Genomic DNA, 14,704 nt, shown 5'->3' on the forward strand with positions numbered 1-14,704 from the left:
AAGACAGACAGTCAGAGGCATTGATGTGAGTCTGGGGTGGTCTATCTGGCACATATAATCTGTCCAGTCTGACTCATGGGTCTGCTGTAGTGTGTGTGTGGGTGCAGTACCTGTGGACTGGAAGACGCCAGGATTGCATTGACAGTACCTGGAGGCAAACGCCTCCATCATACGATCAATCTTCTGGGCCTCGCCGGGAAGTCTAAAGCTCCACAGAAACTGTCTGCAACAGCAGAGAGAGAAGAAAAATGTTAGGAAATATTTATGCAAATGTACATTACACTTGCTGAGGGTTTGCCGTAAAGTAAAAACTCCATTATTTGCCTCGGATATGTCTTCACATAAAGAAGAAAAAGAATCTAAATGAACACTTTTTTTAAAGAGGTTTTTACAATTACATTAACATGAAAAGTGAATGCTGGAACAAATGTTTCAGGGCCGTGCATGAGAAAACACTAAAGTTGCTTGCCCTGACGCAGCAGCGTGCAGAAGTTTAGTCACCTCTGATCAAAATAAATCTTACTATGAAGAGCTAAGAGAGTAAAAGATTACCTGAAATAGAAACGGATCTGTCTTTTCTGTGGTCTATCTACAGATTTCAAGTGTTTTTAAGTTCAGGAGACTACAAGTTAATAGTTAAAAACTTGCTTGCACCATCATCTTTTCACTATCTTGCAGTCCTTTTTTATCTTTCTGCAAAGGGTGTGATGTTTGCCTCCTGAGTTTACCACTAATTTTCTTCTATTAAATTTAACTCAATTAATTCTTTCCTCTGACAATGAACTTTCTTCACAGCCACTGGCAGTAGCACAAACCAAACTGAGCCACGGCTTTGCTGAGCACTGCTCTTTTTAGGAGATTCTGCTCCATTAATCCTCCAAACTAGCCTCTCTTTGTTTGTCCTGTTTCATTTAACTTTTAACCAGAGGAATCATTTTCTTTTGTTTGAGTGTTCAGATTTCATGGAGAAGACATTGGAACTTCTTTTCTTGTGACAACTCTTCCATGAAGGACATGCTGCACACTAGATGAGTTCACTTCACTCTAGAGTCTGATAAAATGGTCTGATTTGCTTTTCATGTATTCCAACACTCACTTCACTCTTTAGTTATTGTAGTTGACATCCATCCCAGTGGTGCTGTCAACTGCTATTTCTTAATTACGTTTAAAACTGGGGAAGCTGCAATGTTAAAACACTTTTATTACCTTTTCCTGCTTTGTAGATTAATTATTTACATTTTTAGTGTGCCAGGCAGCAGCTTAGAAGAACATATGACTACAGATTGTGTAAAAAAATGTTTATATTCAAGAGGATTTTATTGAAAGTAGTCAGTTTAATTGTGTTTATTTTGCAACTATATAACCAACAAAGAACTATGGTTATGGTTATATAGAGTTGTAGAACATCTCCCACGGTATCAAAAGCTGCCATGCAGTGTTAAAAATATATTTAGTGCATGAACTTTTGGATCTGGATGTTCTGCTCTGTGTTTTCCCTTGTAACTCAGGGGCAGCCCCCGGTTTTATTTTGTTTAGCTCACCTTAAGGCTTGAACAAGGTTGAGGTCTGCAAACTCATGGAGCTCCACAAATGCCTGGAGGACCTTGATGTTAAAATCATCCCTGGAGAGCAGGAGGAAGTGTCACAAGTTCAAATATTTACATGTCTTCTATACAAACAAAAACAGAAGAAACACAAACTTTGCTTTGCATTTTGGAATTTAAATTTGTTACAGGGCCACTTTTAGACCCAAAACTATTGAGTTGCCAGAGTCAGACACCGTGACATCCGTGTTGTTTCGACAGTCCTCCTGCCCTTGACCGCCCTCCGAGAAAAAACACATGTCCTCTCAGTTATTTTAGTGGCGCGGTCCATGAATCCAGACTGCTGACTTCCTGGAGCTTTATGCTTGTGTCTGAGCACAAGTAATGCAGATCTGACAGATGGGGAGAGGAAAAAGAAAGGGGGAAGAAAAACAGAGAAAACTGGAGAGCTCACCGTTCCCCTAAGTAGTCCCCGATGACGGTTTTGTTGAGCCCCTCGCCTTTGTAGAGGAACTGTGCAATGTCTTCAGGGGTGTTCTGGAGAAGATCGTTCTCCAAAAGAAACTGGATTCCCTGTTAAAAAAAACATTATACCTCATTTACCTATTTTGTTCTGTTTTTATTCACTTTGATAAAAAGCATTAGGCTGATTCAATATATAAAAATGTAATTTAAATGTTCTGGCACACAGTTCAGGATCTGGTCTGACCTTTTTAGGATCCATGTTAAATTTCTTCCTTCCCATGGCGATCTGTTTGTTTCTTTGTGTCGTTTTGCTGCGATTAAAAAGCAAAAAGAAAGCTCAAACTTATTTGCCATGTGAGTTGGGCGTGGTGCTGTTTCCAGGCTGCCATGTGTTTGCTCAGTGCATCAGTTTGTGAAGGGTTTGAAGGACTGTGTGTTTATCTCTGCCAAATGAAGCCTTTGGAGAGGGTTTAAACTGAAAACCGAGGAGTCAGTTGTAACCTTTTACTTGTGTTCATAGAAAAAGTGAATTTTGTCTCCTTAGTCAAGCCCTTCTTGCATCTATTTGGAAAAATATCATTTCCTATTTTAATGTTTAAAAACACACCAACTGCACCCTGCAGGGAACTCTCCACCTTCATGTGTCAGCGTACGCTCCCAATAACCTCGAAGCCCCTTTACCAGCTGCACCTGAGACACACAGCCTGACACATGGCCTCACTCCACCTCGTCGACCAATCACACAAAAGCCCCTGAACGTTACGGTTTGGCTAATATTTAGTCTAGGGGTTGTCCCACTTTATTCCTCAAACAAGGGATGATTGATATGTGAACACAAACACATAATGGGCCAGGTGTGAGGCTAACGACAAAGCTGTATGTGTAGAAGAGACACATATAACACAGGTTTATAACCTGAGCTGTTGGTTATATGAAAAATGATCAACTATGACATCTGGTTTATGATTTAAGTCATCAGTATGGCACACTTGTTAGTTTCAGAGAAGAAATGTTTTTCCCATACAAGCCATAAGATATAACTCAGTGACCATGAGTTATATTTTAGTTCATTTTCTATTTTTTTTGTCATTTAACCTTGTAAACTATTTCAGTTTGAAACAGAAAATTCATTTTTAGATCCAGGAACATGCCAAGAGACAAAATGATGCAGACCCCAGCTTATTCTCAGCTTCCCATCGTTTTCAGGTCTTTGATTGTTGTACAAAATAAGAAAAATGTACATGCCTAACATCCTAGAGAGGAAACTGGCACCGCTGATCTATCAGTTCTTAGGTTGATTCAGAACAAATATTTCACACAAATTGCATTTGTTTTTTTTTTTTTGTTTTTTTATTACAAATTTTCCCATCTGTGTCCCCTGAGAGTGATAGGTGTCACATGGCTAATGGCTAACTGGCACTTCTGTTATGGTTCTGTCCCACATCAGAAGCATAATCTACAGAGATCCAGCCGTGACTGAATGTTTGTTTGGTTTTTGGGTCTGAGTAACTGCTGTCAACTGCTCTACAAATGGTGGCAGCTGAGAATTCATTCATCAGAACTGGAAATCCTCAACTCCACCTTCCTTTGGACAAAGACTGAAGGTGGATGTTTCATAAGATACAATTGGATTATCTACATCTGAAAATTCGAGACTGCTTGAAAACTCTTTGAAGTACATCTTTACATTTCCTTTCTTTTACTGGGATCTTAAATCAGCAAAACCTCTACTGAAGAGAAGTCTGGTGATGAATAAAGTTCATGTATGAGTGTAACTGTGCCTTCTTTTTACATGTCATAAAAGTTCATAGTGTAAATGTCTTCTGCCTGTTAAGCCTTCTTAACTTTGCAGTGGTCTGAAACTTCCTTTCTCCACCTTTCCTGATCTTGTAGTTGGAGCTATTGTTGTTTTCTAATTGCAAAATTAGGAAATAAACTAAATGAAATAGTCTTTACTGTCAGTCATAAATCAAATAATCAGTTGATTAAAAAAAAAGGAATTAAACAAAAGAGTACCTCTCTCCCACACAGGTTAGCTGTTCAATCTCTGTCATTACTTCTGCGATCTCAAACTTCAGCCGCTGCAAACAAAGGACAATTTCATGCTCTTGAGTTTGCATTTTATCCATTTAAAAAACAACATGTGGAAAAAATTAAACTGTAAGTATGAAGAACCTTATAAAGGGTTTATTTACAGAGCTTGATAAGATGATTTGGTTATTACAATTTAAGGTGTTGATAATAATCATGTTATCAACAGAACCAAATATCAAAAGCATAAACATAGGACCATGTCTAAACATTATTGAATACAGATACTTTTTGTACAACTAAGAATCCTATTTAAAAGAAAGATGAGTCACTCTGGTGGGAATATATTTACATTTTTTTTTATTATAATAACATTGATAGACTGAATGCTCTTGTCTGCAAGTCACATTATTAACGCTCTAATCTTAAGTGTGCCTCTGTTAAATAACATGTAAATACCCATTAAGACTGCTTATCACAATTCTAAATAAAAATATGTAGCAGCTGCTGCTAAAATTTAATAAAATAAAAGCTATGCTCAGTGCAGTGCATCATTCTTCATGCCTCTTCCAGAGGACTCCATTTTCCATCATGAAACCAACTTAAACCAACTTTGACTATTATAACCTTCATCCTATAATCTTCCCTCTTCCCTCATTTACCAACAAATGATGGTACTGTCATTGTTACTCACTTCAATATCATCCAAAAGCTCTTTTTTCCTGCGTCGTATATTCGACAGCTCATCTCTCTCCTCCAAAGACAGGTCCTCTGGCACTGGAAAATACAGAGTAGGGAAAATGAAACATCATCTGAGTGAGAGAGAGGGGCAGGGTTATGAGGGTGGATTAAATTAATTCACCTTCCGACCAGCCAAGCAGAGTCACAGCGATTAAGCTCGACAGTGTATACCTGTTCAACGAATTCATCGAAAAGACATTACATATGACCTAAATTAATGAGCTAAACAGAGGTGCCATTTTCATTTAGAAGCTCAGGATTAAATCCAGTAGAGACTGAGAAGCAGGAGGCCCCAGAGCTCCAAGTTGCTTTTGCAGCCTTTTCTTTTTCTGCATATTTTATTTAACCCAGCAGGTGGGTGCACAGTTGAGGGGAAAACAGTTCAAGCTCTGAGCTTATAATAAACAACATATTCAGATTACTCTCCATAAATATTAAGACTCCATAGTTATAATTAAAGTTATAGTTTATTAACTGGAGAAAGCTGCTACTGGCTGTAGAAAGGAGCCAACATGCTCTCAGATAAGTGTGAAACATTTAAAGACAATAAGCATAAGGAATTAATATTTTTTTTTAGAAATAAACGCTTTTTTGTTTTCCAGCTAACTCAGTCATAATGATGGTTTTTTATTTTACAGTAAATGCATCAGAGTTTGTAAAAAAATAGCTTTTATTGCACCGGTAGTGTTCAAACATGATGTCTTAAGAAAAATAAGAAGCTGCTTTTATTTTTGAATGTTTGATATTGCACAACATAGCTTGTGGCTACATCCATCTTTCATATATACAGTCTATGCCTTTGATTACCTCTCAATATAACAAATGTTTGAGCATGTGTGTTATTTTCACATTCAGCATTTAGATAGCAACATTATCAGTCATCTGAAGCTGTTTGTGCCCATCTGACGAATATAACTGGGACTTTTTTTTAATCCCTACCACGTCCTTAGGGAAATCCATGTCTCATTAGCTGTTAAATGCTCCACTGTGTTCACCTGTTACACTTCAACAGGGTCCATCTGCTGTTTGGTGCTGAGTCTGTAAGGTACAATTTGTCTACAGTCTGTTCGTACAGTAATACAGTGGATGATTTTAGTTTTGGGAAAACAAACTAAACCTGTTGTAACCAGTTTTATGGTCAGTTTTATGATATGTGGACTTGCTTGAGTGAACACATCATGGTTTCTGGACAGAGATAAAGTAGTTTATTAAATGTATAAATAAATATTTACTTTTTCTGTAAGTTATATACACAAATTACAGAGCAGGCATTAAAGGCAGATAACGCATATAAGGAAGAGGTTTTTCATTAGATTTTTTTTTAAAACCACAGAAACTTTCCTGTTGAAAAGCAGATGACTTCCAAAAATAACATCCTGTGTGTCCAACACACACACACATATACACACCAAGTACAGAGCATCTGCTCGACCTGCCCTCTCAAATATTAGCTTTCTGATAGTAAACTCATCAAGCTCTCTTTTGGGGAGTTTTGGGGAATTAAAAAACTGAGACTAAGAACTACACAACATGTAACACACATGCCTTGCTGCATGATCTCAGCACATTCCACACACACAGGTGAGTACACAAACCACACCATGCATATAGAAGTTTTATTGCACACACAACATTAATTTTATTCCGTACAGAAGCTCCCAAAAGCCATCAACTTATCCCTCATTTAACCGCACCACGTCAACCTCTCCCCACACAGACCCCACAGAGGACCTCCCCCATCGCTCCTCCTCACATCAGAAAACAGCAATCCGTTTGAGACAGGAAGTAGGTCATTTTCACATGGAGCTGTACCAGATTGAGCTTCTCCTATGCTGCTTCCCAGTCTCACACACATGCATACACACTCCCCCTCCATCTCGCTCTTTGTCCGCCCCCACTCCACAGTGCTTGAAGTGGGGGTGAGCATAGATTCAAATCCCCCAAATGAATCATACCACTAAGCAGCTTTGCAATTCAAACCCCTCCTTCACCAAATGAGTGTAAATAATGGTGGAAAAAAGGGGGAAGTTATTTCCTCTCTTTTTTTATCTACTGTATCTTTCTTTCACACTTTCTAAATCAATCCCTCTTCTCCGTCTTGCTCTGTAAGACAAAGTGACAGAAGTAGCATGGACTATTAGGTTATTATGTTCTGAGGGCATGAAGCCCATGTTATCACAGACGAGCAGTCGGTCATGAGAGCAGAAATCCAGATGGGTCTTCAGATACTGTGGACTGGCTTCTCACGCACACTGATGCTCACAGTACATACCAGCTTTTACCAGACTTTACAAAGAGGCAAAACCAGAAAAGAGAAATACAGTGAAATCATTTCAAAATTTTATAAAACCTAGAAGGGGAACACAACAATTATAGATGATTATTCGTACAGTAAATGTAAAGTGGGTCAAATGCTAATGGTGTATAAATACCATGTCTAACAAGCAATGCAAGACTGAATGATGACTCACTCCTAATTTCTCATGATGTCAAAAGAAGCTCTTTTACTGGCTGGACTGCACCGAAGAGATATCTTATTTTACATAGAAAACCCTGCTTTTCCTCTTTAGGCCATTTTTAAGTGCTGGAGAATCAATTGTTTGCACAAAAACATGATTAATGACAAGGGATTCATTGCTTTTATTGCAGCTGCTATTAGACTCTCATGCATTGACTATTCAATACATTTTTGAAGTGATTTGTTGAGATTATTTAAATATTTAGTCTGCCTATGTTGAAGAATCGAAAGCTGAAGGAAGATTTCTGTGAACCCTGGTTTTTATGATTCTTTTTATCCATGATTATGCTTGCAAACAAAGTCAGTGTGATATACTGTAATTACACACTTACATTATGAATCCAGGGCTGCATAAACTGAATGTAAAAAATGTATGTGAATCCTTGACTTCATAAATCTACCTGGAAAAATTAAGATAAAAGGAAAAAAACACAAGGGAGCAAAACCATAACCACTCCTATTAAAATATGTTTTCCTTTTTGTTTATAACACACATCTACTTGTTTTTTACATTTAAAAAAAATTAAACCACATAAACCAACACCTTAAGCAGCTCTCATTTGAAGTGCACAGAAAGATTTACAAACAACTTAATTTCCTTGACAGCTGGGTAAGACCCATCTGTGGAGGAGGATCTTTATCTTCTAAAGCAGCTGGACTCTCAGGAGATCTGCGAGCTCCCGATCATGAAAGAGTCCTTCTCCTTCAACTTTGTGAAAAAGGTGCCATAATTAGGACCAACTGATTGATACTGGCAGCTGTAAGAGGGGTTCAGGTGTAATGACAAGTCAAAAATGGCAGCTCATAAAGAGGTGTGTGTAGATGCTGAAGCCATCTGCTTTAGCAGAACTGGTATCTCTTCAATTAAAGAATGTTGCCGATTAAAAATGAAGATTTCTCTTCTTTTATTCCACCTGGTACTGTTATTAATTCATCATGGAGATGTACAGGTGTGTCATCCAATTTCTGTGGATGATGGTGTAAATACATGCTTGAAATCTCCAATCATGTTTGGAAACAAACCATCCTTCAGATAAAGGCAGGCACACGTTCAACAGTATCTAGGATTAAAAACAGCTGATCACTGTCCTTCATTCTACAGAGTGCAGACCCTTTGGAAGTTTGAATCCCAGATACAGCTGAATAAGTGCCCATCTAAATCCAGAGTCCGGCCTTTTTCTGACCATGAAGAGAGATTTCAACAGCTGTGATAGCGATGTTTTCACCCCAGTGAGATTTTTTTGTGATCTCACTGTGATGATCCTGATCATTATAATTCTAACTGCTTAAATAGAAGGCCACTGGACCACTTTTCTAGAAGGGACAATTTTTACCCTTTAATCCAAAATGTTTCTAAGTAATAAGCTGTTGTTGGGACACATGTGACTTATAAGTATCACAAACTGAATGTTTAAAAAGTAGTTTAAGTTTGAAACTACCAGGCTAGATGTAAAAGAAAAAGTCCAGTTGGCTGGAAGTTTGTAAATAATCCACTTCTTATTGATGACTTTTGAAAAGAATTTGTGCTAAAGTAGTACCTTTAGTGAGATTGTACAATCACAATTAACAAAACAGGGATGCTTTCATTAAGCTATTTTTTTCATAGGGTGAGCTCATCCCAACAACCAGTGGATGAGAGGCAGGGTGCATCCTAGTTGCCAGCCCACCGCAGGGTCAAAGGTTTTACTGTCAACTTTAATGTGTAATACTTGTCTTTTCAGCCTCTTTGAGTTTGTATTTCTGGATCCCTGTCAAAAGGTTGGTAGCACTGAAAAAGATAAAAGGAAGAGAAAAAAAGTTGAGAAGAAGCAATGTCTGTTTTTTTTAAGAAAAACAAAGAGGACAATCTCAGTGCCAAACACCAAAGAAAAGGACAGACTGAAGAGTGATGTAGGAACAGAGACCAGCCCACTGGACATCTTCACACTCTCAGCCTGTTGCTCTTGTTTTTTTGTTAACAGTTAGGTTGCTTCATAAAGCAGTAATTGTGGAGTGCAGAAACCCTGCAGGCAATTTACGTCTGTAATGCACAAATCACTCCGTCATCCCTCCTACTCTGGCTGGAAGAGCTCAGCTGGACTGCAGAATGGGACAAATTGTCTGAAGAGACAAAGTCTGTTTTGGTTAACAAACCCCTGCTGCATGTGTAGAAGTAATCTGATATCACTGCGAGGGCAACTACTACTAAACAGCCTGCCCTGGACATCTGATGCATTATTTATGAAAGTCTAGGAATCGGTGTGTGCGCATATTTCCAGAGAGAACAGACCCTCTAAAAAGAAATCCATATTAGGTTATATACAAACACTCCTGCTTAACCCCAAGTATAGCCACAAAGATTACCAATGCTTGACTGCTCAGCCTTTTTATATTAACACACTGAAACTAGAACAGAAGTTCTCAATCAATAAATCATCATAATAGTTCAAACTTGCATGCTTGGCATTTTTTTCCCCTTTGGTGACCAAGCATGTATATATGAATTACTGCTATTGAGTGCAAATTTTATTATAAAGACACGTAGTCCAAACTATTTCCAAGACAAAGTCATTGAGTTTGTAGACGTCTCCTTTCCAGTCTGAGGACAAGTATGAGATGGTACTCAAACATCTCGACAGCTCACGGAAAAGGCTGGTAAGATGTGAAGGAAAATCCAGCCAAGATCAATGTGTTGCTAATAGCACAGAAGGATTAACCAGTTGTAGGTTGATAGACTCGATGAAAACACTGGTTATATTTAGTTAATTGCACACACTAGACTTTGATGTCACACAGCCAAAGATTAAAAGACTGCAACTGTAACAGACATCGTAAATAACCAGAGCTTTAAAATGATGACAATAAAATGCTCAATATTCTGACTTGTCTACAGTTCCCTCTGTTGCCCTCCAGTTATCAGATCACTGTCAGCGCTGACCACAACTTGTACTTAATAAAGTCATATGACTCCATTATAAGTGGAAGTTATTATGATTTGTCCTGCTCTAGATTTTCACGGGGCTCATAAAAAAAGAAGGCAGTGATCACATCCAAATTATTCATGCTGCAGATAATAGAGGCTGTGTTCCAGGTCCCCTCATCATGCACCCTTACATTTCTATCATCTCAATGATGTTCTTTGTTGAATGCACTGATCTTCGTATCAGTTACTATCAATACATGCAATTAAAAATCTGGAAGTCAGCTGCTGCCTATGTTAAATTTCCACATAAACCCTGAAAGTAAATGCAGCTTTAAGCTTTTCACAAAAATCTTAAAGTTTTTTCTAGCACCAGGAGCAGGCCACATAGGCCTGTACAGCAATCCTTTTATTCTGATTCAATGTTGAAAAAACCTTTAGCCCCTGGCTAAAAACTTCTCTATACAGAGCCCCACTGAGAGTGACAATCTTGACTGTAATGATGACAGAAGGAAACAACAAATAGAGCCAGAGAAACACTTCCTGATTTTCACCAGGCTTTCAACAGGACAATGAAGGGGATATGTGCTGTGAACAGGGCTGGTTTTCCTGTAACAAAAACAACCATGCAAACACAAAAAAAAGGGTGTGAGTCCTTTCTCACACCAGGCTGATCACAGAGTGCTTACACAGGCTTACAACATGATTGCAGCAAATATGTGCAAACCAGCTGTTTACCCGTCATGAAGATAGTACCAGTTCACAGGGCGCCCTCCAAAACAATCTAGTCTCTTCTCCCCATTTTTCATGTTGACTGACATGGCACCAGCAGAGTCTGTGCCTGTACATACAGCCACGTTGTCTCTAGACTGGCTTTAGTAGTTTGTTTCATTCTCATGCAAGCTGTAATAGTGGCTGGTAGGTGTGCAGTAATTGTTTTTCCCTCTGTGTTACACCTACTCACAGCTCTCAAGTATGCACAAAAACACTCGCATACAAAGCGCTTACACAGACACACACTGACAGCCTCTTTTTGCCAACTCCTGCCTCTTGACAGATGACAGTAGTGGTATGGAAATAGTCCACATTCCTCCTACAGCAACAACCCAGTCTGGTCCAACCAGTTCTTTGTTCTTACCCTTTCTTGTTATCCATTTCTGCATCTTTTTTTCTTCTTTAACTCTTTCTGGGTCTTTGATTCTTTGTTTTACTGAGACAGTTTAAGGAACACTATTCAGAGATTTCAAACTTATAATTGGAATTTGAATTAGATTTGTGTCTTTTACTGCACCTATTCTGTCTTGGTCTACATTTCTGCCATGCCATGTCTGTCTTTAATGTGTTCACCAATCAGCCTTACTCAGCCCACCTGGGCTCTTCCTAAATGTTTCCCAGTCTTGCCTGTGCGCAGCGCTACTTAAGCTCTCTCCAGGCTGCCTCTCTGCCAGATTATTGACAGACTTGTGCCAGTAGATGGCTAGTGTTTGTTTTTAACCAAGTTGCTGACCGAGTTCCATGGATTATTCTCACCTTTCCTTGCCCACGACGGACCTCTTCTGCCTCCTGGATATCTGGGCATTGACCCAGGCTCTGACTTTTGACCACTTATACTCGCCTGTTCTAAGTATCCTGACATCTGTCTTCCTGTGTTTGACCACTGCCTGTTTATTTACTGTGTTTCTGGATTTTGGACTGGTGCTTTTATTGTGAAGTTTTTAATGTCTTCATCTCCTTCCCCTGTGTTCATTATCTGGGTGATGAGCAGGCATCCAGAAAGATTAGGATGCTTTCTGGCCACCTTATGTTGAAGGTTGTCTGGACACACATCTGGAAGGATTTCCAGAAGACTGCAAATTGGCTATATTCCATATTTCAGCCAGAGAGGACCGTCCTCTGGATTCCCCCATGAGGAATTGGGAAAGTGCAGAGAGAAGGAAACACATTGCCACTGCAAACCAACCTCCAGACAAGTCATTTGAAAATTAAATAAATATACACTTTTCTTTCTCTCTTTTGGAGAAATTTCACAATAATTGCTAGGTCTGACTTTTGTAAGACATGTACTGTTTTCATAGACACTGCTGTCCTTGAACTGGACACACTATGCACATTCAAAATACCTTATTGAACCTTAAAAACTAATTACCAAGCGAGGCCTAATAGAATGAAAAACCTTCTCTCAAATGTTTGTCTTAAAGAAGTCTGTGAATGTTTCCAAGTCTGCAGCAGCCAGTTGTTAGCTTCTGTCTAAGAGGAGACATCAACAACATTCCCTTTATGAAATTTTGATTACAAAGGAAAAATCTGAGGCTACATCAAACACAACATGGCCGTTTGATTCTTCAAAGTCTTGAAGCCTCTATAAGACAATCCCTTAAAGAAAAACAATCTTCACAGAACCTATTAGTTACAGTCATTAATTCATGAACAAATTACACAAAATTTTACTCTCAAGTTTCCTCTTCCTTTTAAATGAGCAAATCAGTCTGATTGGTTTGTTCTTGGTAAAACATGTGTAATGATTTCCACTGTTTTTCCATCTATTACAGGACAATCTATATCTCACTTATAGCTTTTCTTTTTTGCCCAAGAAACAGCAGACAAATGGGTGATTTTGACTATTTTCTGTTCCACCAACTGAGCCATGGTATGTGTGCAAATATCCCTTTACTGCAGCTTTTCTTTTCCTTTTAGTTCTTCTATTGTACATAATCCTCTTTATAATCTCACACCCTGTCTAGACAAGAACTTTCCTAACTGACCAAGGATTCAACTGTTACACAACAACACTGACTCCCATGTCACAAAAACTATGTGTTGGGTTGAACTAAGCCCTGAAGAAATTTGGTGTTTGTTAGGTATAGAGTCTGATCTGCTTAAATGAGACAAAAGATCCCCCTTATTAAGAGCCAGCACCCTTCACGCAATGTCTTTATTCTTTATTATTGGAACGTCTGATCACTGGATAAGGAGGTTTAACATGAGAATACAGTTACAAAAATTAAATTCATGGATAAAAAAGAAAAGAAGGGGAACTCAAAATGGCAAAAGGATGTCTGCAGCACATTTTGCTTATTTTTTGTTAGTAATTATTTTTCTAGAAATGTATCTAATTGAATGCAGCACCAACTGTCAATGCAAACTGTCACCAGCAAACAAAACTTTACCAATAATTTTGGATAAATGCACACTAAAGATTGTTTATTTTGCATGCAATAGTGCTCTGTTCACCAACATGAATCACCAGACCTTTGTTTTAAGTGGCCGCAGCTTAATGACCACCATAGTTTTTCCTACACACTGGCAAGAAAAATGAAGTTGGTTGCAATCTTCAGCTTCACTCACAGATGCTGCTAAGTCCTGATCCTTTAAAAGTATTGATATAGAAACGCAAATGATTGCTAAAAAAAATTCATATACCTGATTTATGTATATAAAATTCTAAAATGCTGAGGATTAGAAGTCCATCTTTGCCACCATCCACTACAAATCCGTGCACAACATCCTTTCGAGAGAAGCCTTCAGGGAAATAAAATTGTGGAATAAGTTATACCCTACACAACTAGACTCTGTTCTGTTCATTACTGAGATTAAGAAAGATTTGAACTAAATTGGAAAAACTGCCCTCAAGGCATTCCTTAACTTGTAATGGCGGGACAGTCAGACAGATGGGTCACCCAAAAAAAAAAAAAAAAAAAAAGCCTCTGGCCACATCTGTCACTGGTATGGAGTTGTAGAGTAAACCATCAGTGACAGCCAATTTACACATGTATAAATTAATTTACAATTAAACTAATTATTAAGGTTACTTCCTGAGAGTGCTTGAGTCAAATTACTAGTCTAACAGCTGTGACTTCACTCCGTCTTAGTTGCCGCTTTACATCTCCATCTACATTTACATCTACGTTCTATGGCGTTGTGTCTCAATTAAGCATCATTACCTGGACAAATTGCTAAAAGGCAGCAGATATTTTACTCTGCAAGTACAGTTTGTTTATTGTAAAACAATTCTAGTCATGTCTGAATAGATGTGCCTGGAACACAATTAATACAATAGTAGCAAAAATATTAAAGTCGTGCAGTTTTTGCTGTAGCCACGAAAAAACACACAATGTTGTACACCAGGGCATCGTGTGTTGAGGTGGTCTGTCAGAACAAACGAGTCCAGAGAGAATCATTCCTAAAAAACCTGCTGCATCATATACGCATATGGAGGCCAGGAGAAGACCAAGAGGCAGAATGTTTATTTTGTGTTGGAGCCTAAAATCCAGAAAAGACAAAGAGCAGAAATACAGGACAGATGAAGAGAAAGTCAGAAAGATGCTCCAGCAGCCAAATAGGACTCTGTGTCCGCTTTGTCTGTTCTCAGACAGCAGGAAGAAGAGGAGGCGGATGAGGAGGAGGAAAACGGAGTTAAAAACCTAAGCCAGGATTTCTTTATTACGCAAAATATGTGGGTGGTTCAGGTCAGAGAGTAATTCTGATCCGGGTTTTGGATAAAGGGGG

At 38.5% G+C, this 14,704-nt stretch overlaps 1 protein-coding gene across 2 annotated transcripts in view; it reads right to left on the reverse strand.

Moving 5' to 3' along the window:
- LOC121632244 (cytohesin-3-like) overlaps nucleotides 1-14,704 on the reverse strand; it is a 36,202-nt gene that overhangs the window by 9,825 nt on the left and 11,673 nt on the right. Inside the window, exons 1-7 of one of the 2 annotated variants that reach the window (XM_041973527.1) lie at nucleotides 11,337-11,516; nucleotides 4,735-4,817; nucleotides 4,026-4,090; nucleotides 2,254-2,320; nucleotides 1,999-2,117; nucleotides 1,542-1,622; nucleotides 111-223 (exon numbers count right to left, since the gene is read on the reverse strand). In XM_041973527.1, coding sequence (XP_041829461.1) covers nucleotides 111-223; nucleotides 1,542-1,622; nucleotides 1,999-2,117; nucleotides 2,254-2,320; nucleotides 4,026-4,090; nucleotides 4,735-4,817; nucleotides 11,337-11,361 — 553 coding nt within the window. In that variant the 5' untranslated portion in view covers nucleotides 11,362-11,516. Of the gene's footprint in view, nucleotides 1-110; nucleotides 224-1,541; nucleotides 1,623-1,998; nucleotides 2,118-2,253; nucleotides 2,321-4,025; nucleotides 4,091-4,734; nucleotides 4,818-11,336; nucleotides 11,517-14,704 lie in introns of those variants that run through there. The other variant, XM_041973537.1, reaches the window with a different exon arrangement.

Source organism: Melanotaenia boesemani, chromosome 2 (assembly GCF_017639745.1).
Source record: "Melanotaenia boesemani isolate fMelBoe1 chromosome 2, fMelBoe1.pri, whole genome shotgun sequence".
Lineage (NCBI taxonomy): Eukaryota > Metazoa > Chordata > Actinopteri > Atheriniformes > Melanotaeniidae > Melanotaenia > Melanotaenia boesemani.